Below are 27,492 nucleotides of genomic sequence, written 5' to 3' on the forward strand. Positions count from 1 at the left end.
AATATGCAGCTGGGGCCACCCAAATGAAAATGAATATTTTGGCATGTATTATTATATTATTGAGTTAAGGATTCCTCTGTGAGTGGCACCCCTGGGCTGGGCTCTCTGTTCTGTGTCGTGTTTATGCCATGTCCGGAGTGAGCAGGAGGTCAGAGGCTGGGTTGAGACACAGTAGAGTAGGGAAGTGGAAGCGCATGTGGTTAACCGCAACACGTGGCAAAGGGGCCCAGCGGGATCAAGGGATAGAGACAGAGGGATAAAAGGATGGAGGGATAGACAATAGAGGAATGAAGAGATGGAGATATTGGAAGGTAGTATGATTTATTTTTTTCTCCGGTGGTTTGAGTAGAGGATAACATTGTTTATTACAGGAACTCTTTATTGCATTGTTGCAACTCTCAGTTTGATCACTTCCTAGGATAGTAATATGCCCTGGACTGCCATATTGATTTGATAATTATATATTTGTCAGTGCTGCATTTCGTCCCTCTACATACCGGTACTGTAGTCCCCTGTACTGTGTGTGTGAGTGGGTTGTCAGGGGTATTGGCATGTGCATGTTCCTCCTGGTCTGTTCTTATGGCCTTGCCAGTACCAGGGTCCTTTGGCAGTAGGGTCCTTTGGGATCAGCTTTCTGCCTCCGTCACCAGGGTCAGCAGGGTGGCAGGGTGCTTGTCAGGGCCCATGTGTTTAACTAATGGACACACAAATAGAGACTCCCTTCCCATCCCTCCATGTGACTGTGTCACAACATACACCAAAGCCATGATGTGACTGAGACGGAAGGAAACAAAGCTACGCCGCTGGTCACTGATCTCAGGTTGTTTATCATACCAGGTTGGTGTGAGTGTGTATGATCCTCAGTTGTTAGAGTAGGGTTGCCCACTGATACAGTGTCTTCTTCAACCTTCTTGAAGGTTCACATTGCTAAGGAACTAAGGTTCATATTGGTAAGTATTCTTGTAAATTATCTCTGAAAATTTACTACTGTGAGATTTTATGGGATTTTTTCATATCTTAACAGGTATTCCCTTAAAATATTGCATTCATTGAGGAAGGAGATTATTTCGTTCAACTTGTTTTAAACTTAAAAACGATTTCCTGATTTCACTGAAATAAATTCCTGGTACCTGCTGTGCAAAAGATTCACAGAATGTTGTTATCATAGAGGCGGGAATTGAATATGGTTAAAATGATAGAAACAACTAAATAAGTGATTGACAACAATGGGCTTGGGCCAGTATCATGGTGCAGTGATGTACTCACGTGTGTTTATTTGCTTTGACGGCTGTACTTTACAGTATTTGTCCTGAAAGGGTATACTTAGGGTTGTGGCGGTCACGAAATTCGTCAGCCCGTGATTGTCAAGCAAATAATTGTCGGTCTCATGGTAATTGAACGTTAATTAACATAAACAAATTTAGCATCTCCTGGCTTCCACACATAGCCTACGATGCAGACCTTTGGAACATCTACATTTTAAAAAGTCTAATAAATCCATGTAATATAGCCTACAACTTCACAATAAATCCATTATTTATTTTAGACAGGTCTAAAGAAGCATGATATGAAGAAAATGTAGTCTATTTCAGAAGAACAGAATAATAGTGTAGCCAAATGGCTGTTGTTTACACTAGTTCATTTAGCAGACTTCTAAGATTTGCTTAGAATTCCAAGGCATTCATATATTTTCTCCAAACGATTTGAGGGAATGTGGCTATTCTGTGATGAGCTGTTCAAAAATAAATAGGTATTCCTATATGCTTAATTTGGAGTTATTAATGTAACTTTAGTTGTTCTACAAACATTGGGCTATATGTTTAGATTTTTAATACATCGTAAGGCTGAATGATGCAACTCTAATGATGATTTGAAAAAAGTTGCTTGAAAGGCATGAGCTCTGCTTTGTTTTTTGAGTAGGCTGTACACACTTTATCAGTCTCTCATTCAGAATTTGACAAGCACTTGATAATGCCTAGAATTTAACGGCGGAATCCCCATTGTATGGCCGTAATACACCCTAAAATCTATGCCCTTTGCGGGCAGTGTGCCCTTCTCCCTGAGTGCTGCTCGCTCCATCATGTGATCAGGTCTTTCTCACAGGCTACAAGTGAAGACAGACACATTGGGGACGCAACTGCGTGCATCCTTATCCAATTCCGAGGTACATATTGATGATATTGAACTGTCTACATTTAATTTTCGTCAGCCAACAAGACGAGTAGGCCTAACGAACAGCAAAAGCACTAGGCTATGCCAATCTACTAACCCCCATAGTACAAAGGTCAACCTATTAAATTCTGTGCGATAAATAAATATTCCAAACATAGTCTGCGACAGTTGTGGGATGCGATAGATCCCAAATGAATACCACCACTAGCATCAAAAAAACGTTTTTATGCAATGTGGCTGATACAACAGATCAGAACGTTGAGCTTAAAATGTTGATAAAGGCTATATTAGGCTATTTCTTAACATTATAAGCGTAGCAATGCACACATGGTAGTAGGCTATAAGCTTGAATGTTTCCTTAGCGGAAAACACTATTATCAAAAGTGACCGCAAATGCGATTATGCATGTAATGCTTTTATTATAAAGGTGCATTTTTATGGTGAAAATGATCTTCCTCAAACTTGAAACTCACTCACTGCTTATGTATACCAGTTAGGCTCTACACCCCTTTTAAAGCAGATTAATGTGCTTAATTTTAAGAAGTTATTTGGCCACTTTAGTTGTAATACAAACCTTATCAAAACATATAGGCTTATGGGCTAGGCTACATAAGGTGTGTGACTATGATTCGAGAAAGTAAAAAAAAAAAAAAAGGCTTTGTTTCTTATGCTGGGCATCATTCACAGGTGATAATATATAATTAACAAGTGATAGGCTAATATTGTCACCTGTATCGAAGCAGGGGCTGTGGAAAAAATACATTTTATCTATACACTTAAATAAAGGAGGACGCTTTATCCCGTGGTTTATTTTCATGCCAGTCAGGTAGGCTATACTCCTGTAGTAAATATAATTAATGTGCTTAATATTAGGAGAGTTGAGAAATAAATATAGTAGGTCAAGCCTATAGAAAGCTGAGACTCCTCTTTTTAGTAGAGGCCATCACTCTGTTTTCTCACGCAATTTCATAGCCTATTGAAATGTTGCGCAACATCAGCTCATGGGCCATCATGAAGTGTTTGATTAGATTTTCGGATACATTTGCATTGATGTCAGAGTGATTAGAGGGACAATAGAGTGCTGAGTACCAGGCAGTTAGCAAGTTTGGTAGGCTACTAATGGCCATCCGCAGCATCAGAGCTTGGAGAATCCTAATTACCATGACTAAACGGTCACGTGAAATTTGACTGCCTTCATGACTCGTGTGGCGGTAATACGGTCACCGCAACAGTATTCCGTATTCTGCTTGAAAATCATTTATTGCGAGGTGGAAACAATGTCTGTCCAAGTTGGCAGTGGGCACGTTGTTTTATGATGCGTCATGACCGCTGGCAAGGGCAGACATACTCTGGAAGCCCACCCAGTCAGATTCTATGGTGTCATCATCACGCCACAAGCAGATAAGACCATAGAATTATGTGATGGATCAGATGCCTTTCCTGAGTAAGCAACAGACAGGCAAACATAATCCTGAATGAAGTACGCAGAATAGACTATAATAGACTTGACTAAAATAGAAAATATCTTTATTTATTTACATTTAACATTTTAATCATTTAGCAGATGCTCTTATTCAGAGTGACTTACAGTAGTGAGTGCATACATTTTCATACTTTTTTCGTACTTTTTTATCCACTTTTTTATCCATTTGCACAAAAATTAGGCCCCTACATGTACATTATTCAGTACAGACATTATACTTGCCAAGACTGCAGATGTGTTTTAATGACAGTATGTTGATTCATCAACATGGTTCAGGTGTGATCTTTCCTTCAAAGTCAGTGACATAGTGCAACTGATGGCAGTAGCAACAGTCATCAAAATTGTTAAAAGGTTTTAAAAACAACTAATAAATGCAACATTTGGACAATGGATGAAGATACTTTTTCAAACTTTTTGAATTTTTTATAATCCATCAGCTATTGACATGATTATAGCACATAAAAAATGTACTGGCACGGACAAATAATGAATAGAGTTCAGGGATTTAGGTTGGAATGCAGGTATTAATTTTATTGTAAAATTTCACCTTTTTTATTAGAATGCACTCATATATAAATTGTCTTACTGTATCAGGTATTTTTTGTATATTTTGTGTTAAAATAAATTGAATTACATGTGCCTCATTTGCATAAATATGGTGGCTGTGTTTGCATATATGAACACAATAACATAAAGGTGTGGGACAGGGCTGCAACCACCAAACACTTGCTCTGTCACCCTACCTTCACTGTTTAGACTGCCTCATTAATTACTGTTGTCACGTTCTGTTGCATAATTCAACAAGTGTGTTAATAGCAGGATAACACGCTTGGCTCTAGATTACACCTATTTAAGCATACTCTACATTGTTTGCGATATCAGACATAATATCACTATAAACTGGGTGTTTTAAGAAGTTGCTTTCATTTCAATTTATCTAATTTGTAAACATTTCAACTGTATTAAATTATGACTTTTTTCAATTCCACCAAAAAATGAACACCCATCAAAATAAAGTGATCTTTCTTCTCTTTCTTGTGATGTAAGTGTCGAGACTGTGTGTTTAATCGCTGACAAAGCTTTAGCGTTCTTATAGATTCAACAGTTGAACAATGTATTCCATTAAGCCCATTTCAGCCATTACCAGGGTGTGTTTGACAGGTCATTACAAACATTTCCGTGGTCGTAACGTTAACGGGGGAAAAAACGTCACGCATAAGCAAGAGTATGAAAGAGTTGCAGGAGTAAAATGAAAGCAATCAATCCAGCGAGATTTAAGTGACACGTGGATTTTGCACCCCTCAAACACAGGAAATAGGTGGCTGAAAAAGACAGATCCTCAGGTGGGTGGGACATACGCCTTGCTAATGGCAGGGTATCATCTCCTTCCATCTGTCCATGCAGGTTCTACCTGGAACCAAAAAGGGCTCTCCTATGAGGACAGCCAAGGAACCCGTGTGGAACCCTTTTTTCTAAGAGTATAGGGTTGATGATTGTCTTTTTTCCTGTCCTGTGTTAGATATCTTTATGAGCTACCGGGGTCAGTCATTGGAGCAGGCTGCTTATGCTGACTGTGGCTACTTTGAGAGCTCCTCCAGCGGGGCTTTCCCCTCTGTGTCCAGCCCTGTGGTCACCGTTCCACAGCTACACGTCGACACTCAACTAGCTCAGGTACAGTAGCTAAGCACTTTGCTTGACACTTTTGGAAACTGTTGTTCTTCCACTGTTAGGGGATGGAAAAGTGATGAAAAAGTCAACCATTCACATCAAATTTGATACATATTGCCTGCACTATGTATTCTTTGTTTTGGGTTCCTGCGTTTTCATTGCATAGTTTGTTTTACTGTTTACTGTTAAAGTGATAGTTTATAATATAAATTGTACCCAAAATGTTTTAGTCATGATTAATGACAATGAATCTCTCTTCCAGTCCAACCTCTCATCTGACAGCCTGTCTCAGCCCTCTTCATCCAACTCTCTGTCAGGCCCTGGCTATCACAGACAACCCCTGACCTCTGAAATGACCTTCAACCCCACTAACAACCCCAAGTTCAAAGGTCACCAACAACAGGATTACCACAGCGAGTACCATACTCCCAGCATGGTATCAGGGACCATGCCCTCCTATGGACACCAGACTTACTCCGGCGCCGCCGTCTCCATCGCAACCACCAACATACAACAGCAGCCCGTCTCCCCAGGAGACGGAACCTTTTTGTATCCGCCTCCCTGTCACAAGTACGGTTACCACGCCACCACTGCCAGCTCAGTGACCTCTACCGTCATCACCCACACGGGATCCACTATGGGTGGCAGTATTCTGGGATCGGATCCCCAGGGTCATCACGGGTACTCCACCACGGGAGACATGTACTCGCCAACATCCTGCCTCTCTCAGGGGTACTCGTCCGTGGTCTCGGCCCCGGCCCTCCCCTCTCTCAGTGTACCTCCTCACTGCTTCTCAGCTCCACAGCAGCCGGGTGTGGCGGGTGGTAGACGGGGGAAGCACAAGCAGAAGACAGCAGTGGGGGTGCAGATGGGGTCCCGTCTGTCCACCCCTCAGACGGCTCCCCCCCAGACCAGCTTCCTGGCAAAACTACTGTCCTCCAGCACGCAAGAACGTGAGCATATCCATTCACTTATTTTTTTTCCTTCGTCATACTTTCATACCGCAGTGATACACTGATGCACATGCCGTTCCAACACTCTTGGTCTTGTATTCACCGTTATCCACTATCACTGTCTTACAGAAACATTAACCAAAACCATTGTACGCTTGTTTTACCTCCGCACAGTTCACTTTTGACCATCTTGTTTTTAGGCAAACCAACGCTGGGATTCGATGCAACTTTAGTAGCAACCAAAGGGCACAGGTCAACCTCTCCCAACTCTCCAGTAAGGCCAATATAGTTTCTTTAGTTAACACAGGTGTGAGTTTCAAAGACATAATTCAAACCTTTACTGCAGATTACAGTTGCACTTTTAATCAGATAATGTGTTTGGTTCAGCATTCGAGCAGCAGCATGCGCATCGGAGGAGTGTCTGGATCTCAGCTGCAGCCTGGGTCTCCCTGGCCCTCAGGGATCCCACTTCTTACACCAATTCACTGCCAGACGTCCACCCACAGCCACGCCGGTCTATACGCTAGTACCTCCCAGGGATCTGCCGTCTCTGCTCTCCTCACCCAGGGCTCAACACACCCCAACATACCTCTCCTCATCCCCAAGACAGAAAAACTCTCCCCTGTACAGATCTATGGTTCTGAGAGAACTAGTTTAACAGGTAATTAAGGACGAACATAATTTAATGTAAAAATGTTTAACATGTCATGTGTGGTTGTAAAGCAAAGAAAGCCATTCCTCTTTGTTTGTTTGTTTGTTTGTTTGTTTGTTTTTAGTGAGCTTCTCGGGACACTCAGGGCAGATGTCCCCAACCAACTTTCTAGAGAGGGCATCCAACACTGAGTCTCCGCACTCCTTACCTGGACATTCCAAAATGGAGTCAAACAAGGTAAGCAAAAACAACTTGACCATTCATTACTCAACATACATCCTATGGAATACCTAAAACTACTGTCTGATAGAAAGACAATGATGAATAAACAAAATACTGTTGCTAGTATGTCTTTCCTAAATTGAACTCAAGGTCTGGTTATCAGACGACTTATGTGTTTTTCCCCCAATCAAATCAAATCAAATTTTATTTGTAACATTCACCAAATTTAACAGGTAGACCTTACCGTGAAATGCTTACTTACAAACCCTTAACCCACAGTGCAGTTCAAGAAATATTTACTAAATAAACTAAAGTAAAAAATAAAATAAAAAGTAATACAATAAAATAACAATAACGGGGCTATATACAGGGGGTACCAGTACTGAGTCAATGTGCTGGGGTACAGGTTAGTTAAGGTAATTTGTACATGTAGGTAGGGGTAAAGTGACTATGCATAGATAATAAACAGCGATGTCAATGTGAATAGTCCGGGTGGCCATTTGATTAATTGTTCAGCAGTCTTATGGCTTGGGGATAAGACTTGGGGATTGGGGATTTTGGGATTTCTTTGGGCCTTCCTCTGACACAGCCTAGTATATAGGTCCTGGATGGCAGGAAGCTTGGCGATGTACTGGGCCATACGCACCACCCTCTGTAGTGCCTTACGGTCTGATGCCGAGCCTTTCAAAGGACTTCATGGCTACCGACGTGAGTGCTATGGGGTGGTAGTCATTTAGGCAGGTTATGGTGGTCTGCTTGAAACATGTAGCTATTACAGACTCGGCCAGGGAGAGGTTGAAAATGTCCGTGAAGACACTTGCCAGTTAGTCCGCACATGCTCCTGGTAATCCGAATGGCCCCGCAGCCTTGTGAATGTTGACCTGTTTAAAGGTCTTGCACACATCGGCTACGGAGAGCGTGATCACACAGTCGTCCGGAACAGCTGGTGCTCTCATGAATGCTTCAGTGTTTCTTAGTGTCCCACTTCTTGAAAGCAGCAGCTCTAGCCTTTAGCTCGGTGCGGATGTTGCCTGTAATCCATGGTTGGGATATGTATGTACGGTCACTGGGGGTGCGTCGTCGATGCACTTATTGATGAGGCTGGTGACAGAGGTGGTGTACTCCTTAATGCATGGGGCGGCAGGTAGCCTGGTGGTTAGAGTGTTGGACTAGTAACCGGAAGGTTGCAAGATCGAATCCCCGAGCTGACAAGGTAAAATTCTGTTGTTCTACCCCTGAACAAGGCAGTTAACCCACTGTTCCTAGGCCGTCTTTGAAAATAACATTTGTTCTTAACTGACTTGCCTAGTTAAATAAAGGTAAAAAAATAAGTCTGTGCTAGCATAGCATCCGAGTCATCTGATCACTTCTGTATTGAGCGAGTCACTGGTACTTCCTGGTTTAGTTTTCGCTTGTAAGCAGGAGTCAGGAGGATAGAATTATGGTCAGATTTGCCAAATGGAGGGCGAGGGAGAGCTTTGGATGCGTCTCTGTGTGGAGTAAAGGTGGTCTAGATTTTTTTCCCCTCTGGTTGCACGTTTTACCTAGAAATGAGGTAAAATGGATTTAAGTTTGCCTGCATTAAAGTCCCCGGCCACTAGGAGCACCGCTTCTGGATGAGCATGTTCTTGTTCGCTTATGGCCTTATACAGCTCGTTGAGTGTGGTCTTAGTGCCAGCATCGGTTTGTGGTGGTAAATAGATGGCTACGAAAAATATAGATGAAAGCCCTCTTGGTAGATGGTGTGGTCTACAGTTTATCATGAGGCACTCTACCTCAGGCGAGCAATACCTCAAGACCTCCTTAATATTAGACATCACGCACCAGCTGTTATTGATAAATAGACACACTCCACCACCCCTTGTCTTACCAGCTGTTCTGTCCTGCCGATGCATGGAAAACCCAGCCAACTGTATATTATCTGTGTCGTCATTCAGCCACGACTCGTTGAAACATAAGATATTACAGTTTTTAATGTCCCGTTGGTAGGATAGTCTTGAGCGGAGATTATCCAGTTTATTTTCAAGTGATTGCACGTTGGTCAGTAGAAAGGATGGTAGAGGCGGGTTACCCACTCACCGACAAATTCTCACAAGGCACTGCTACCTCCGCCCCCTGTATTTCCGTATTTTCTTCATGCAAATTATGTGGATTTGGGCCTGGTCTTGGAGATGCAGAATATCCTTCAGGTCAGACTCATTAAAGAAAAAATCTTTGTCCAGTTCGAGGTGAGTAATCGCTGTTCTGATATCCAGTAGCTATTTTCTGTCATAAGAGACGGTAGCAGCTACACTACGTACAAAATAAGTTACAAACAATGCAAAGAAACACACAAAATATCACAGTTGGTTAGGAGCCCGTAAAACGGCAGCCATCCCCTCCGGCGCCATTCTTCATTGCACTCCACCAGTGTTAGAGAAATGAATAGTGTCTGTGTTGAGGAGACCGTCGATAGATAGATGTTGACAATCTCAATTTATAAGCATACAGTTCCTGATTTATGAGGGGTGTGTTTGTTGCAGACAGAGACCAGGAGGATAACTCACATCTCTGCTGAGCAGAAGAGACGTTTCAACATCAAGCTAGGCTTTGATACTCTACACAGTCTCGTCACCACACTAAGCTCTCAGCCAAGTATAAAGGTAGGTACTGCAGTAAGATATTCAAGACTCTGGTTTTTCACATTAAAAAGTATGCCAAACAAAAATCTTTGATTGCAGAGTTAAACAAACCATACTCTTCTATCCACCAGGACTACTTTTAACAATTTCCACAGGAAATTTTACAAAAATAAATGTAAAGTGCAACAGAATGACCCTCAGTTTTTTTTATGTGACCACGTTTTCCAACAACTCAGTTAAATATCTACTCCGAATTAAGATTAAGAGATGTCTGCAGAAAGAATGGGGTGTCAATGAGACTAATAACAAGATAAACAATGTAGGGCATACGGGATCTGTGAAATGTGTATAGGTGCGGAGCTATTGTGAAATAGCACAGTTACAAGTGGAAATCAAACTGGATGGACAACAGAAATAGAGGAAGGACTAAGAACAAACAAGAGAGAACTATTATAAAGTAGACTGTGTCTGTAAAATGTGTATAAGATGTATAAATTGAAGGTAAAAACAGAAATGTTTATCAGTTTACTCCAATTGGGGGATCGGTGGTAGGGTTTGCGGGGAATAATAATAAAGGTATACTCTTTAAAAAAAGTATGTATGTCTATGTAGGTATGTGTATGTATATATGTGTATATGTATGCATACGTGAATGGATATATATATTTACCCAAAAAAATATGGGGGATTGGAAATGATGCAGACAATTACATTGGAAGCAACATTCTTTCCGCAATATTAAGCTGATCCACCCCCCCAGAAAAAAAAAAAAAGAAAAAAAGAAAAGAAAAAAAGAATGGGGTGTCAGCTATGACATGACAACTTGAGTTTGAAAAAATATATTCTGGTTAAGTACAGTACAGTAAAGTACAGTACAGTACAGTAGATTATACTGTACTCTACTCTAATGTGCTGTACTGTACTAAACTCTACTGTACAGTACAGTACTGTACTATATTGTACTGACCTATACTCTACTTTCCTTTACTGTACTGTACAGTGCTGTGCTGTCCAAACTTGTGAAACAGACGTCTATGATTGGTTCAGATTTGGACTGATCAAATTTCAACTACTTTTCAACGTCCGGTGTTGGTCGATGCACAGTGGTTGAGAAGGCTGGTTACAGTAAATGGAAAGAGAGTGGGCTCATGGGTAGTTGTCAGTGAGAGCCGGGAGAGGTGACATTAACTGGAGAGAGAGAGAAGAGAGACTGGGAGAGAGAGGGAAGGGTTCTTCAGACTGTTTTCACACTCTTGCTTTAACTACCATGTTACAGAAAGAGAAAGAAAAGAGTGGAAGGGAGGACAGTAGCAGGTGACCCAACTGTGGTTTGTAACTACTATGAATTCCCATAGGCAATTCAGTTGCAGTCATTCTGTTCCTGATTTTTGGGTTATTCTGTTACTGATCTGGTAGCAGAATGATGCATTTTAATCACTTAATAAATCACAAACCAAATTGCTATCAGTAAAAACACTATAGCTAATTGGTCGGTCTACCTTTACTTGTTACTTCCGTGAATTGTCATTATCCTCCCTCCTCACGAGGGAGAGAAATTAGAAAATATCTTAAAGATATGCGGGTTTTTGGTCACAGAAGACAAATCATTTCTGCACAACTAACTATAAATGTTGATTTTAGTTGGTAGGGCTCTTTACTTCAGCATTGTGTTTTGATGTATTTTTAATACTTTTTAAGACTATTGCTGCTAGGTGTTTTCTAAGACCCCTTTTCCAACTGTTTGACCAGAAATCAATGCCTTCATTTCTCAAATACATAGACTCTTATCATTCATTTTACACCAACTTTTATGTGCTACTATGAACTTCATATGTTAGTGCTCATGCAGGTTTTTACATGGAAATGCCTACTGCACAACACAAGGCATAGTGGTGCAGAGGATGGGAAGCTGCAATGAGCGGTATTTAGGAACTGTTATCAACACCAATCATCTCAGTTACAGTAACACAGAATGGTTTTAGTAGTCATGTCCTCCCACTATTCCAAACGCACAGCATGAGATTCCGTGTGGTGTTGCTCAGCAGTAACCCCTTTGTTCCGTAGAAATAGAACAAGTAAAAACATGGAGCATTATGTATCTACATTATTGTCTCTGTGCTCTGTCCCATGTCCCAGATCAGCAAGGCCACAACGCTACATAAGACAGTCGAGTACATCAGTAAGATGCAGCAGGAGAGATCTCAGCTACATGAGGAGGCTCAGAGACTCAGGGACGAAATTCTGCTCCTCAACTCTGCCATCAAGTAAGGCCACCATCTTGAAACACATTAAACATAATCTGTGTGTGTGTGTGTGCGCGTGTGTGTGTGTATATGCTCATACCACTTCTCGCCCGATGCAGTGTATGCCAGCAGCAGCTGCCTGCCACTGGTGTGCCCATTACCCGTCAACGCTTCGACCACATGAGGGAGAAGTTCAGAGAGTACGTCCGGGCACAGACACTACAGAACTGGAAGTTTTGGATCGTATCTTTAAACTCAGTGATCGCACAATTAGGAGAAGCATAGATTCAGTGTTAGATCCAGACCTGGGTTCAAATAGTATTTGTTTTCTTTCAAACAATGTACTTTTTCTGGAGTGCCAGATGGTCTTTTTTTTAATAGATGACTCATAGATGACTCCATTGTTTACATTGCACCAGACAAGATCAGTCAACCATGCCTACAGTATTTGGAAAAAGTGAAACAAATGGTCTGGTTTGACTAGTAGCTCACATATGAACAGCCAATCAGAAGTATGGATATGTATATTTTGTATCATATTGTAAATAGTGTCATGTGTGTCATAATAATACATGAATTAGGTGCTTTCCTAAACACGGGCTCAGTTCAGCATTATCATAGAGCCCTTGTTTGAGTCCTATAACGGGATGGTGTCCACAGCCAGTGTTGAGGATCTTTGTCGCACCACTCTGTCCTGGCTGGACCAGCACTGCTCTCTGCCTGCCCTCAGACCCAGTGAGTTCAACATCACCAGCTTCAATGACTATCAGTTCGTCTTCTGGTCTGTCTGTCTGTTAGTCATCAAATTTTTGTCTATCTGTCTGTGTGTTTATCTGTCTTCTGTCAGATAGTCATCAAGTGTTACTCTGTGTGTCTGTCTGTGTGTCTGTCTCATTTTTCTCTTTCTCTCGCTCCTCATCTCCCTCTTACCTGATCCTCTCCTCAGTGGTCCTTAGTTCACTCCGTCTCCTGAGCACCTCCACGGCCATCCTGACAGACCCCAGCCTGGTGCCAGAGCAGGCCACCCAGGCGGTCACCCAGGCTAAGGGCCTCCCCCACCCTCACCTCCCTGGCCAACCCCAGGACCACTGAGAGACCGTAGCCTGCTCCCCAAGCAAGCCACCCAGGTTGCCACCCAGGGCCTCCCCCACCCTACCCATCCCCAGGACCACTCCCCCTCCACGTGGCCCATTGACAGGGAAAACACACAGCCTATGTGACCCTATGGAACATTATAATACCCTGTAACACAAAAGCCCAGTGACCCTATTAAACATTTTGAATACCGTAGATGGAAAACCAAACGGTGCCAAAGGATCACAGAGCTGAACCCACTTTCAAGCACTTTCAAGCTTTCAAAATAACTATATGATTCTTGGAGGGACCAGAACATTTCTATCCTTTACAAAAGGGATCATGTATATAAGGAGGACTGGAGGTTCAGCAAGGAGGAACTTGATACTTAATCCCAGACCAACACCCACCACCTCACCATTTCCTGATGAACCAATGTACTCGAACGAGCACAAAACATTCCAAAAACTATAATCTTAGTTATATTCTTAGCTATAACCTTTATATAAGGTGACTTCATATAATGCACTTTTAGGGGTGATTTTATAGCGCTGAAATAATTTTGAAGTGACCATTTTTGTGTTCTGTTGTCCCAATAAAAAATTCAAATGAGGGAAGAGAAATTGAACGGGGGTGCTTTTCAATCCACATAGGCTACTATATCTGTGAATTAATTATGTGACTAATTATATCCTGTAGTTATATCATTTTGAAATGACATATGGTAACACAGCTGCCAAAGGTATTTAACTACTCTGTGCTAATTGTCTATCTCAGGTTATGATTGTATTGTATATTGGAAGTATGGTCATATCCAACAACACACTATCCCCTGCTTAATAAAACTCTGTCTTGAAGGCAAATAGATGAGCCATATGTTTCCTACAGGCACGCTAATATTTCGATATTAATCTGATAATGGCAATACTCTGAGTTTGGCATTAGTCATTTTAACGCCTTACTCTGATTATGTTTATTGGAGTAAGGTCATAATCTATGCATAAACCGATTAAAACACCTGGATTTTCAGCTCTTTCAAACATGTAAACCACACAGATCCTATTACATTTCTTTATATAGGATTCAATATGATGTAAACACATTAAAGGGTAAATCTACAGTTGAAACAATAACAAGGCAGACACACCGCCTCTGTTTTTGGTAAAAAGCTGAGGGATGGGCCTGGAGAAATGTTACCACTCTCAAATTCATAGACAGAGCTATGGATGCAAGGACTGACCATCCATTTTAAAATTCAAGTTTTAACCATGTTTTGAGGCTATAAATTATTTGTTTAAATGAACATTGTTTACAAACATTGGAATAATACAAGCTAATATTTTGGGTTATCATGGGCTATGACAGTTGAATTAAGCTAATGAGGCATTTCTAAGTTATTTTCTTCAAGAATCAAATGGTACATATTATGAATTTATAAGTAAAAAAAATGGATGTAGCAACTGCAGATTGCTCCTTCAATCAGAGTATCTGTGGTGTGTTCTGTGCATGTCCTACCTGTAGGCCAATGTGATACCTGTATATTTAAAATGTTTGGTCGAAGGAAAGCCGCCTCTTCCTATACGTAGACTACGCACAGGGCCCCCCTAGACTGAGTTTAGGAACTCAGTCGAGGTCTGAACTTACTGTTAAGAGTTATAAAAGTATAATACACAAGGTGCAATATCAAAATTGTATTGTGCATCAGCAGTTTTCCACTTGTTATGTCAGTCACTGACAGTCACTCAATTAGCCCATGTCAGCTAAACATTTTTAGATTGCAGGCTAAGGTAATCTAGCCAGCCATCTAAACTGGTTATTTGGATCTTGGATGCTGATTGGTTGATAGCAGGGAGTTATTCAACACAATCCCCGGGTAATGCCGGTTCACAGCTCCATTTAAATTGTGCCAAAGCCCAGCCAGGCCATTCATAAACTTCATCTCCCCTGGAAAAAAAGCGGCAAGACATTATTTCCCCATGCTTGTATTCTAGCATTTGCAACATTGAGGGTTTGTCTAAATCAGGGGTGCTCTAAGTTTTGGTATTGGTGGGCCAAAATATAATCTGAGTGGTAGACCTCAGGCCGAACAAATAGACTATTTATTTAGAAAAATAAAAGGTAAACAATAGCTTTTTGAGTCTTTAAACAATAGCTTTTTTGAAAGTAATCATACATTTCCACTTAAAACAATCAAATTGTAGCCATATAACTTGACACCTAACACATTCGGATTAACAATATTAAAGATGTATTACATTTTTATTATTGTAACATAGAAACTGCAACCAAGTGTCTATGTTCATAAGGCTAATAATTTGAATATGTCTAGTGTTTTGGGGGCCCTAAGCTAGATCTGGTTGCTCCCCCCCAACCTCGCAGGCAAAACATTTTAGTGGCTCCCCTCATGGTCACGGAGAGAAACATGTGAAGCTTTAAAGTTAATGTCCTGCAATTCTACACATTTTGCCATGGTGCGTGGAGAAAATGTTGCAGTTTTAAAGCAGATTTTCTGCAAATCTACACATTTTTCCATAGGGCAGAGAGAAAATATTTTTTAAACTAATTGAGTGAGAGTGACTTGGGTGCCTAGTCAGTAATTCGGCCATGAATACTACAAGGTTTAGGTAGCTGGCTAGACTAACTTACCTAGCAATCTATAAAATGTTAGCTGACATGGACTAATTGATTGACTGTCAGTCCAAATCAAATCAGATTTATTTATATAGCCCTTCGTACATCAGCTGATATCTCAAAGTGCTGTACAGAAACCCAGCCTAAAACCCCAAACAGCAAGCAATGCAGGTGTAGAAGCACGGTGGCTAGGAAAAACTCCCTAGAAAGGCCAAAACCTAGGAAGAAACCTAGAGAGGAACCAGGCTATGAGGGGTGGCCAGTCCTCTTCTGGCTGTGCCGGGTGGAGATTATAACAGAACATGGCCAAGATGTTCAAATGTTCATAAATGAACAGCATGGTCAAATAATAATAATCACAGTAGTTGTTGAGGGTGCAGCACCTCAGGAGTAAATGTCAGTTGGCTTTTCATAGCTGATCATTAAGAGTATCTCTACCGCTCCTGCGGTCTCTAGAGAGTTGAAAACAGCAGGTCTGGGACAGGTAGCACGTCCGGTGAACAGGTCAGGGTTCCATAGCCGCAGGCAGAACAGTTGAAACTGGAGCAGCAGCACGGCCAGGTGGACTGGGGACAGCAAGGAGTCATCATGTCAGGTCGTCCTGAGGCATGGTCCTAGGGCTCAGGTCCTCCGAGAGAGAGAAAAAAAGAGAGAATTAGAGAGAGCATACTTAAATTCACACAGGACACCGGATAAGGCAGGAGAAGTACTCCAGATATAACAAACTGACCCTAGCCCCCCCGACACATAAACTCATGCAGCATAAATACTAGAGGCTGAGACAGGAGGGGTCAGGAGACACTGTGGCCCCATCCGATGATACCCCCGGACAGGGCCAAACAGGAAGGATATAACCCCACCCACTTTGCCAAGGCACAGCCCCCACACCACTAGAGGGATACCTTCAACCACCAACTTACCATCCTGAGACAGTGACTAACATAACAAGAGGAAACATTTTAAGCTTTTTTTTTTACTATAAAAATAACGTCTCCCTGCCTGACAAGGATTGTCCCGACTTTCAAGAGTCTGAGCTAATTTCCTGCTATTATACGCATTTTGCCATGAGGCTGAAGGGGGGTCTTTTTTTGCGAACTCTGCTGTGTCATACTAACGTGTCCAGAATAGGATCACTAGACATCCCCGATTTTGGTGGCCTGTCCCAGGCTGGAGCTGTCCCTAGAAAGAAAAACTATAAAGTTAAATTGAAGTTGATATTTCTATAATCAAAAACGCTCTATCCAATCAGATTTGCAGTGGTGTAAAGTACTAGTAGTTTTTTGGGTTATCTGTACTTTACTTTACAATTTATATTTTTGGACAACTTTTACTTCACTACATTCCTAATGAAAATTATTATTATTTTTACTCCATACATTTTCCCTGACATCTAAAAGTACTCATTACATTTTGAATGCTTAGCAGGACAGGAAAATGGTCCAATTCACGCACTTATCAACAGAACATCCCTGGTCATCCCTATTGCCTCTGATCTGGTGGACTCACTAAACACACAGGCTTAATTTGTAAATTATGTCCAATTGTTGGAGATAGCCCCTGGCTATCCCTAAATAAAATAAAATGGTGCATTCTGGTTTGCTTAACATCATAAGAAATTTGAAATTATTTATACTTTTACTTTTACAGTGGTGGAAAAAGTACCCAATTGTCATACTTGAGTAAAAGTAAAGATACTTTGATAGAAAAAATGAAAGTGAAAGTCAGTCAAATACTATTTGAGTAAAAGGTTAAAAGTTTTAAAAATAGCCTACTTACAGTGCCATCTGAAAGTATTCAGACCCCTTGACTTTTTCCACATTTTGTTAAGTTACAGCCTTATCCTAAAATGTATTCAATAAAAACAATTCCTCAGAAGTCTACAAACAATAGGTGTGTCCAAACATTTGTATTAAAAATACAAAACAGAAATACCTTATTTACATGCAGTACCAGTCAAATGTTTGGACACGCCTACTCATTCAAGGGTTTTCTTTATTTTTACTATTTTCTACATTGTAGAAAAGTAGTGAAGACATCAAAACTATGAAATAACACGTGGAGTGCATTTCAATTTTACTGGTGTGCCTTGTTAAAAGTTAATTTGTGGAATTTATGTCCTTAATGCATTTGAGCCAATCAGATGTGTTGTGACAAGGTAGGGGTGGTATACAGAAGATAGCCCTACTTGGTAAAAGACCAAGCCCATATTATGGCAAGAACAGCTCAAATAAGCAAAGAGAAACGGCAGTCCATCATTACTTTAAGACATGAAGGTCAGTCAATGCGGAAAATTTCAAGAACTTCTTCAAGTGCAATCGCAAAAACCATCAAGCGCTGTGATGAAACTCCTCTCATGAGGACCGCCACAGGAAAGGAAGACCCAGAGTTACCTCTGCTGCAGAGGATACGTTTATTAGAGTTACCAGCCCAAATAAATGCGTGAATCAGGCCTTCAAGGTCGAATTGCTGCAAAGAAATCACTACTTAAGGACACCAATAATAAGAAGAGACTTCCTTGGGCCAAGAACCACGAGCAATAGACATTAGACAGGTGGAAATCTGTCCTTTGGTCTGATGAGTCCAAATGTGAGATTTTTGGTTCCAACCGCCGTGTCTTTGTGAGACGCAGAGTATGTGAACGGATGATCTCTGCATGTGTAGTTCCCAACATGAAGCATGGAGGAGGAGATGTGATGGTGTTAGGGTGCTTTGCTGGTGACACTGTCAGTGATTTATTTATAACTCAAGGCACACTTAACCAGCATGGCTACCACATCATTCTGCAGCGATACGCCATCCCATCTGGTTTGCACTCAGTGGGACTATCTTTTTTTTCCAACAGGACAAACCTCCAGGCTGTGTAAGGTCTATTTGACCGTTAAGGAGAGTGATGGAGTGCTGCATCAGATGACCTGGCCTCTACAATCACCCGACCTCAACCCAATTGAGATGGTTTGGGATGAGTTGGACCGCAGAGTGAAGGAAAAACAGCCAACAAGTGCTCATTATACTCCTGCAAGACTGTTGGAAAAGCATTCCAGGTGAAGCTGGTTGAGAGAATGCCAAGAATGTGCAAAGCTGTCATCAAGGCAAAGGGTGGCTACTTTGAATAATCTCAAATATAAAATATGTTTTGATTTGTTTTTTTACACTTTTTAAGTTACTATATGATTCCATGTGTTATTCATCGTTTTGATGTCTTCACTATTATTCTACAATGTAGAAAATATAAAAAATAAAGAAAAACCCTTGAATGAGTAGGTGTGTCCAAACTTTTGACTGGTACTGTAAGTATTCAGACCCTTTGCTATGAGACTCGAAATTGAGCTCAGGTGCATCCTGTTTCCATTGATCATCCAAGAGCTGTTTCTACAACTTGATTGGAGTCCACCTGTGTTAAATTCAATTGATTGGACATAATTTGAAAGGCACACACCTGTCTATATAATGTCCCACAGTTGACAGTGCAGGTCAGAGCAAAACCAAGCCATTAAGTCGAGGTAATTGTGTCGAGGCACAGATCTGGGGAAGGGTACCAAAAAACTTCTGCAGCATTGAATGTCCCCAAGAAAACAGTGACCTCCATAATTCTTAAATGGAAGAAGTTTGGAACCACCAAGACTCTTCCTAGAGCTGGCCGCCCAGCCAAATTGAGCAATCGGGGGAGAGGGGCCTTGCTCAGGGAGGTGACAAAGCACCCGATGGTCACTGACAGAGCTCTAGAGTTTCTCTGTGGAGATGGGAGAAACTTCCAGAAGGACAACCATCTCTGCAGCACTCCACCAATCAGGCCTTTATGTAGAGTGGCCAGACGTAAGCCACTCCTCAGTAAAAGGCACATGACAGCCCGCTTGGAGTTTGCCAAAAGCACCTAAAGACTCTCAGATCGTGAGAAACAAGATTCTCTGGTCTGATGAAACCAAGATTGAACTCTTTGGTCTGAATGCCAAGCGTCCCGTCTGGAGGAAACCTGGCACCATCCCTACGGTGAAGCATGGTGGTGGCAGCATCATGCTGTGGGGATGTTTTTCAGCAGCAGGGACTTGGAGACTAGTCAGGATCGAGGGAAAGATGAACGGAGCAAAGTACAGAGATCCTTGATGAAAACCTGCTCCACAGCACTCAGGACCTCAGACTGGGTCGACGGTTCACCGTTCAACAGGACAACAACCCTAAGCACACAGCCAGCACAATGCAGGAGTGGCTTCCGGACAAGTCTCTGAAGGTCCTTGAGTGGCCCAGCCAAAGCCCGGACTTGAACCCCACCGCACATCTCTGGAGAGACCTGAAAATAGCTGTGCAGCAACGCTTCCCATCCAACCTGACAGTGCTTGAGAGGATCTGCAGAGAAAAATGTGAGAAACTCCCCAAATACATTTGAGCCAAGCTTGTAGGATCATACCCAAGAAGACTCAACGCTGTAATCGCTGAATGCTGAATGTCTGAATGCTTATTTTAATGTGATATTTCACTTTTTTATTTTTTATAAATTAGAAGATTTTTTTTTTAAACCTGCTTTTGCTTTGTCATTATGGGGTATTGTGTGTAGATTGATGAGGGGGAAAAAACGATTTCATCAATTTTAGAATAAGGCTGTAACGTAACAAAATGTGGAAAAAGTCAAGGGGTCTGAATACTTTCCGAAGGCACTGTAAGTAGGCTATCAATAGCAAATGTAATTGCTCAAATATACTTAACTATCAAAAGTTAAAGTATATTTAATTTCAAATTCCTTATGTTAAGCAAACCAGAAAGCACCATTTTATTTATTTTATGTAGGGATAGCCAGGGGCTATCTCCAACAATTGGACATAATTTACAAACAAAGCATGTGTGTTTCGTGAATCTGTCAGTTCAGAGGCAGTAGGGATGACCAGGGATGTTCTCTTGATAAGTTTGTGAATTGACCATTTTCCTGTCCTGCTAAGCATTAAACATGTGACAAGTACTTGTAATAAAGTTGTAAAAAAAATATATAAATAGTGAAGAAAAGTACAGATACCCCCAAAAAATACTTAAGTAGTATTTTAAAGTATTTTTACTTAAGTACTTTATACCACTGCAGATATTCATATCATGTGAACATGGCGTAAGGCATGTGTAGAATTGGATGAAATTAGTTTTTAAACCTTTTGCCCACAAGGTGGGGCTGCCCGCGACCAAATATTGCTTGTTATTAATCTACAAGGAAGTGATTTCGGAATCAATTGGACTTTCCCAAAAAATCCTAGATTCACAATAACGGTATTATTTTGTGCATGTAAACGTAGTCCTGATGGTATTATTTTGTACTCTCTACAATCAACCAGCATGTGCTTGTGGTCAAAAAAAGTCGCGCTAGATGGCGCTATCCGAGCGTACACGTCCACTAAATTTTACTCTTCCATGTCCAGGATTTTGTAGGCTATTTTTCTCAGACGTCATCCTGCGTTGTTCATAGATGCAATGTTCCCTCCCATCCGGTAGAGGTTACTGTGCAGTATTGTGGGCGTGGAGCGCTGTGTTTTTACGATACTGCTTTGCCACTTCTTAGTGCTGTCCACTTCAGCACCAGGCAGGATAACAGTCAGCTCGAACTTTGGAATCCAGGACCCCGAACAAAACCTTCACAAGAGGACGGCACCGCTTAGCGTCACACGGTGTCCGAAATACATAAACCATCACCGCCGTCAGCCGTCCAACAACTCCGTTATTCACGAGAGAGAGAAGAACAAGGTAAGAAACATCACGTAAAACCGTGCTTATTCATAGAAGAGGATGAAGTTGGCAAGCTCGCGACAGCAGGCTGTTCACGCATCAGTGAAGAATGAACGGTAGCTCGAGCCCCGTTAGCATACGCAGGCTGGATTAAATAAACAGATTAACTTCGCCGTTTTTATTTGACAATTACTTCTGTGTTTGCATCAGATAAACACGACAATCTATTTTGCTATGGTACCGGCTAACTTCTACGTTCAAGAACTGTCCATGTACAAAGAAAGACCGTTATTGTTGTTAATCACACTGATCCGTGCTCTGCAGATGTCCCTGTTTTTTGTATTTATTTCCGGAGCTAAAATGTTGCCTGCTACGTCTTTAATTCGCAGGTTCATGAGTAGAGATGTTTACTGTTTACCGTTCAGTGAATTGTCTGTGGTTGTTCATAATCATTTTTGTCTCGAATATGAGCCACATTGATATGAGTGGGTGATGACAAAGTTCATTGGGTATGCTTGGAGGAGATGTGTTTATAATTACTTACTGTTATTCATCTTTACTTGACAGTGAATTCAATGGAGTATGTTTCATCTTATGCTTGACTCCCTCCCCCAAACCCTTAGTTATACATAATCTTCAATGTTGCATTTCTCACTATCACAGTCAGAGTCCTGCTTGTGATGAATGTCCTTGATTGTTCCCCAATACATAATAATGGTACAGTATACAGTACATACTGAACTTAACCGGCATCCATGGATACAGGAATCCAACTCAGTTCAGTAGGCTAAACTCAACTCAGTGGGTAAATGTCTGCAAGCATTTTGCTACACCCGCTAAATATGTGTATGTGACCAATACAAATGGGATTTGATTTGAAATTGCTCCCATTTCCCCGTGGTTCCTGATGCAGTTTGCGCTTGTTTAGCAGTGGGTCTGTCTGGCTTACTTCCGCGTGGAGGTAGACACATTTACAATATCTAAATATACACATCATGACAGCATTGAAAGACAAGGAGAGAGTTGGTGTCACCCTAACCAATATCAAACAACTTTTCCTTGTTTCACGTCTGATGAACTGGTTGTACAGAAGATGCCGCCGTCATACGGTGTCGTTTTTTTTGTCATACTGTGTATTGGTTGTCAAATACGGTGTAGCAGCTGTTTGTCACGTGGTGTTGCTTTTGCGGTTGTCGTCTTGCTGATAGGTCTCATCCAACGTCGCTGTTCGTGTGTTTGTGTGTGTTTGTTTAGCCCTCACCTCAGCAACCCTGGGGCGGTCAGCTAGTCAGCCAGCTAGTCCAGTCTAGCCCAATAGGCTGATAAAAAGGATTAGATCAGATTGCATTAAGATGAAGCTAGCTGCTGGCTGCTTGTTGTTCACACGCAAGGTGACAAAGAAAGGAAAGTTGTAGTCTGGCCAATAGAGATCCCTAGTCGCCTAGTTGGACTAGACGTTGAAGCCGGTCACCGAACAACTATTCTCAGCAGAAATCTCTCCTGTACTCTATATCGCTCTCTTTCTCCTGCTCTCGTTCGTTGTCTCTTTTTATCTACATTTACCATCTGTCTGCTGTTCTATTAACTTGGTTGTTTGACGAGCAGTGACATTTCCCCCTGTCTGCTACCCCTCTCTCTCTCTGTGAGTCTAACTACTCCTGCTCTTCTCTTTCTTCACATCCAGGCTCTGTCAGTCAGTGCCTCCCTCCCTCCCCAGTGCTTCATCCCCCAGCAGACACACGCTACTCCTCCTCCTCCTCCTCCTGTCCTACTTCCCTCATCCCTCTTTCTTATGAAGGACACCCAGCACAGCTGGAAGGGGGAGGAAGCGAGGGGGAGATGAAGGTTGTAGCAGGGAGAGGGAGCTGTGTCAGTTATGGGGTGCGGGGAGGACGAGAATGGAGGTGGAGGGGGGAGAGGGATCCAGGGAAGGGGTGTGTGTATCCTCAAACTACAAACGAGGCTTCTTCGACAACGATCTTTGCCAAGCAGCAAATGATCACGGCCTGCCCATGTCGCCCCACATCCACCGCCTTGTTTTTAAATCCGAACTCTAAATGTTAGAGCACAGCGGGTGGCGGGTTAACGCTTCCTTATTTAAAGACGCCGATTCCTTCCAAATGATGCTCTTATCTCTGAGCAGCATGGAGAACGCAGCCAGAAACTGTTCTCCTTCAACCCCCTTGAACCACCAGGCAGCATTGGGCTGGTGTGTGTGTGCGTGTTTGTGCGTGTTTGTGCGAGTGGGCATGTGTGTGTGCGGGCATATGCGCGTGTGTGTGTGTGCATGTGTGGAGAACAGAGGACAGGAGGGGTGAGAGACAATGTCTGGCACTAATTGTAATAGGTCATATACATTTAGCTGTTTGTATGTAAAGCCCCTGACAGTTCAATAGACCTGGACTTGGTCATATATGTATGACGAGGGCAGTGATGTGTGACTACCACATGTTGTTTGATCCAGGAAGTCACCTTCAAGATCTGTACTATCAAAGGAGGCTTTCTATTTGGGTTATAATGATGCAAAGGATTGCAAACTGTATTGTATAGCCTCTTCAGTAGACAAACCACAGAGTGTAATATGAATTATCACATAGAGACAAGCCCCTAGTCTTTCCTGTCTGCCTGCCCCATATACGCCCAGGGACTCGACATACAGTTCTGGTGGCCAAATTAGCACGCCCCTGTTTCCTTGTTATAACACATACATATTTTGATCTTATCCCCCTCCACGCAATCACGCACACAGTTCATTCTCTGTCTTCGTCTGTCTCTTAATGTCATTCTGCGTGTTTGTGTATGTGAGTGAGATCTGGCAGCTGGCAGGCCTGTGTGTGTGTGTGTGTGCGTGCGTGAGAAAGAGATCTGGCACACGTGTATGTGCATGTGTGTGTGCTTGTTTGCGTGCTCATCTGCCTGTCTGCGCTACTGGAGACCTAGTCATGGACCCAATGTTCCTCACAGATGGGAGAACGTATGCTTCCTCTTCCTTTTAGAGTCCCTCTGCCTGTGCAGTAGTTCCCATGTATCCCTCTACAGCAGATGCTACTGGAGAAGGCTTGCATTACCCCACCAGATGACTCGTCGTCTACAAAGCTAGACCTTGGCTCTTTATATTATTCACATCTGATAGAGGCTTTAAAGGGACAATCTGCAGTTGTACCCATTGATGTACCCATTGATTCTTTAACTTTCTTTAACTGCCTCGTGAGCTTAGTTCAACTGCTGTACCCCCATCAGAACCCAAAATAAAAGCTTTTTTACGTTAATGTTTGTAAACAAAGTCATTGTTAACAAACACTGTATAGCCTCAAAACATGGTTAAAACTATAACATTGATATCATGGAAGGTCAGTTCTTGCATCCATAGCTCTGTCTATGAATTTGATGAGTGGTTACATTTCTCCGGCCCCGTCCCTCAGCTTTTTACAGCAACGCTTTGTCATTGTTTAAACTGCGGATTGCCCCTTTAAGATACGCTACCATTCTGGTGTGCTGTTTCCTTTATTTACTTAGATAGCTTGTGTGTGTGTCCGTGTGCGTTCGTGTATGCTGGCTACCTGAGGTATGTGAGCGAGGTCATTATAAAAGCGCCTGATCTAGATATTCCTTTACATCCAGAACAATACTTTTTTCCCATATCCTTTGACCAGAGACCGTCACGGCTTAGATTCTCTCATCAAGCAGCAAAAAACATTACATGCAATTTAGATCAAGGGCCCAAATTTTATGATTTAATAATTAAACCAGCCAGATACATTTTTTTAACTGAGTCTTCTACTAATATATTGTGTCCTCTGCAGGCTGGTAGTTGTTAAATCAAGACTGATGTATTCTCTTTTTTTCCCTTAGATTTCTTATTACTCAATTAAATGTTGGCGTTGTTATTCATCATTTGGATGAATTATAAAAGCATTACTCCCCTACAGGGCTAACAGGCTTCTCTGCAGTATAGTAGAGCTGTGTCCCAAATGGCACCCTCTTCCCTGCATAATGAGCCCTATTCCCTATGGGCCCTGGTCAAAAGTAGTGCAATGCCAAGTCTATAATAGGGTGCCGTTTGGGACGCTACCTAGATATTAGAGCAGGGAAGGCCAGTGTTTTTGATGAGAGGATCAGATGAAACGGCATTAGTGAAGCGAACACACAGTCATGACAAAAACTGGAGGATGAAAATGCAGAGCTTTTCACACGCACGCATGCACAAACACACACACAAACAGGCACACAGGCGCATGCATGCACAAACACACACGCACACAGGCACTCTTAGAGGGTTGGCTCCGTTTGAAGCTGTCACTGAGTTACTACTCTGCAGCTAGAGGAAAGGGCACACTGCGCCTTTGGACAGCTCTGGGTGCTGTGTGTGTGTGTGTGTGTGTGTGTCCTCTTGGGATCCCCTCTCTCTCTCTTCTTTCCCACTGACTACAGAGCTGCTTTGAAGTTTCCTCCACAGTAACGGGGTGAAGGGAAGAGAGAAGGATGAAGGGAGGGAGATAGGGATAGGAAAAGAGGACAGGAAAGGAGTAGAGAGAAAGAAAGGGAGGTACAGAAAGAGAGGCGCTGCTTTATTTCTTGCCCCTAGTCTCTTCCCTTAGTCCCTTCTCCTTCATTGGAGTAGTGGGAGAAGAGGACAAGAGAGGAGGGGAGACGAGGAGAGAAGAGATGAGTAGAGAGGACAAGAGAGGGGACGATAGAGAAGAGATGGGAAGAGAGGAGATGAGTAGAAAGGAGAGATGAGTAGAGAGGACAAGAGGAGACGAGTAGAGAGATGAGTAGAGAGGACAAGAGAGGAGAGATGAGTAGACAGGAGAGGAGACGAGGAGAGAGGAGATGAGTAGAGAGGACAAGAGAGGAGACGAGTAGAGAGGAGAGAAGAGATGAGTAGAAAGGACAAGAGAGGAGAGATGAGGAGAGAAGAGATGAGTAGAGAGGACAGGAGAGGAGACGAGGAGAGAGGAGATGAGTAGAGAGGACAAGAGAGGAGACGAGTAGAGAGGAGAGAAGAGATGAGTAGAGAGGACAAGAGAGGAGACGAGTAGAGAGGAGAGAAGAGATGAGTAGAAAGGACAAGAGAGGAGAGATGAGGAGAGAAGAGATGAGTAGAGAGGACAGGAGAGGAGACGAGGAGAGAGGAGATGAGTATAGAGGACAAGAGAGGAGAGGAGACGAGTAGAGAGGAGAGAAGAGATGAGTAGAGAGGACAAGAGAGGCGAGATGAGGAAAGAAGAGATGAGTAGAGAGGACAGGAGAGGAGACGAGGAGATGAGTAGAGAGGACAAGAGAGGAGACGAGGAGAGAAGGGATGAGTAGAGAGGATAAGAGAGGAAATGAGACGAGTGGAGAGGAGAGAAGAGATGAGTAGAGAGGACAAGAGAGGAGACGAGTAGAGAGGAGAGATGAGTAGAGAGGACAAGATAGGAGACGAGTAGAGAGGAGAGAAGAGATGAGAGGAGACGAGAAGAGATGAGTAGAGAGGACAAGAGAAGAGAGGAGATGAGGAGAGAAGAGATGAGTAGAGAGGACATAGAGGAGAGATGAGTAGAGAGGACAAGAGAGGAGAGGAGACGAGTAGAGAGGAGAGGAGAGATGAGTAGAGAGGACATGCGAGGAGACGAGTAGAGAGGAGAGAAGAGATGAGTAGAGAGGACAAGAGAGGAGAGGAGTAGAGAGGAGAGATGAGTAGAGAGGACAAGAGAGGAGACGAGTAGAGAGGAGAGATGAGTAGAGAGGACAAGAGAGGAGACGAGTAGAGAGGAGAGAAGAGTAGAGAGGAGAGAAGAGTAGAGAGGAGAGAAGAGATGAGAGGAGAAGAGATGAGTAGAGTAGAGAGGACAAGAGAAGAGAGGAGACGAGGAGAGAAGAGATGAGTAGAGAGGACAAGAGAGGAGAGATGAGTAGAGAGGAGAGGAGTCGAGAGGAGAGAAGAGATGAGTAGAGAGGACATGAGAGGAGAGATGAGTAGAGAGGAGACGAGTAGAGAGGAGAGAAGAGATGAGTAGAGAGGACAAGAGGGGAGAGGAGACGAGTAGAGAGGAGAGATTAGTAGAGAGGAAACGAGTAGAGAGGAGAGAAG

General features: G+C 42.5%; 1 protein-coding gene across 2 annotated transcripts in view; it reads left to right on the forward strand.

Annotated features, from left to right (window-relative positions):
• Nucleotides 1-14,223, forward strand: part of LOC120032658 (carbohydrate-responsive element-binding protein) — a 41,645-nt gene extending 27,422 nt beyond the window's left edge. The window contains exons 7-16 of one of the 2 annotated variants that reach the window (XM_038978860.1): nt 5,175-5,326; nt 5,586-6,276; nt 6,477-6,550; nt 6,664-6,937; nt 7,053-7,165; nt 9,673-9,792; nt 11,908-12,035; nt 12,134-12,257; nt 12,620-12,749; nt 12,961-14,223. In XM_038978860.1, coding sequence (XP_038834788.1) covers nt 5,175-5,326; nt 5,586-6,276; nt 6,477-6,550; nt 6,664-6,937; nt 7,053-7,165; nt 9,673-9,792; nt 11,908-12,035; nt 12,134-12,257; nt 12,620-12,749; nt 12,961-13,106 — 1,952 coding nt within the window. In that variant the 3' untranslated portion in view covers nt 13,107-14,223. The remainder of the gene's footprint in view (nt 1-5,174; nt 5,327-5,585; nt 6,277-6,476; nt 6,551-6,663; nt 6,938-7,052; nt 7,166-9,672; nt 9,793-11,907; nt 12,036-12,133; nt 12,258-12,619; nt 12,750-12,960) is intronic. The other variant, XM_038978851.1, reaches the window with a different exon arrangement.
• The last annotated feature ends 13,269 nt before the right edge of the window (nt 14,224-27,492 follow it).

This window comes from Salvelinus namaycush, chromosome 3 (genome assembly GCF_016432855.1).
Source record: "Salvelinus namaycush isolate Seneca chromosome 3, SaNama_1.0, whole genome shotgun sequence".
NCBI classification, from domain to species: Eukaryota; Metazoa; Chordata; class Actinopteri; order Salmoniformes; family Salmonidae; genus Salvelinus; species Salvelinus namaycush.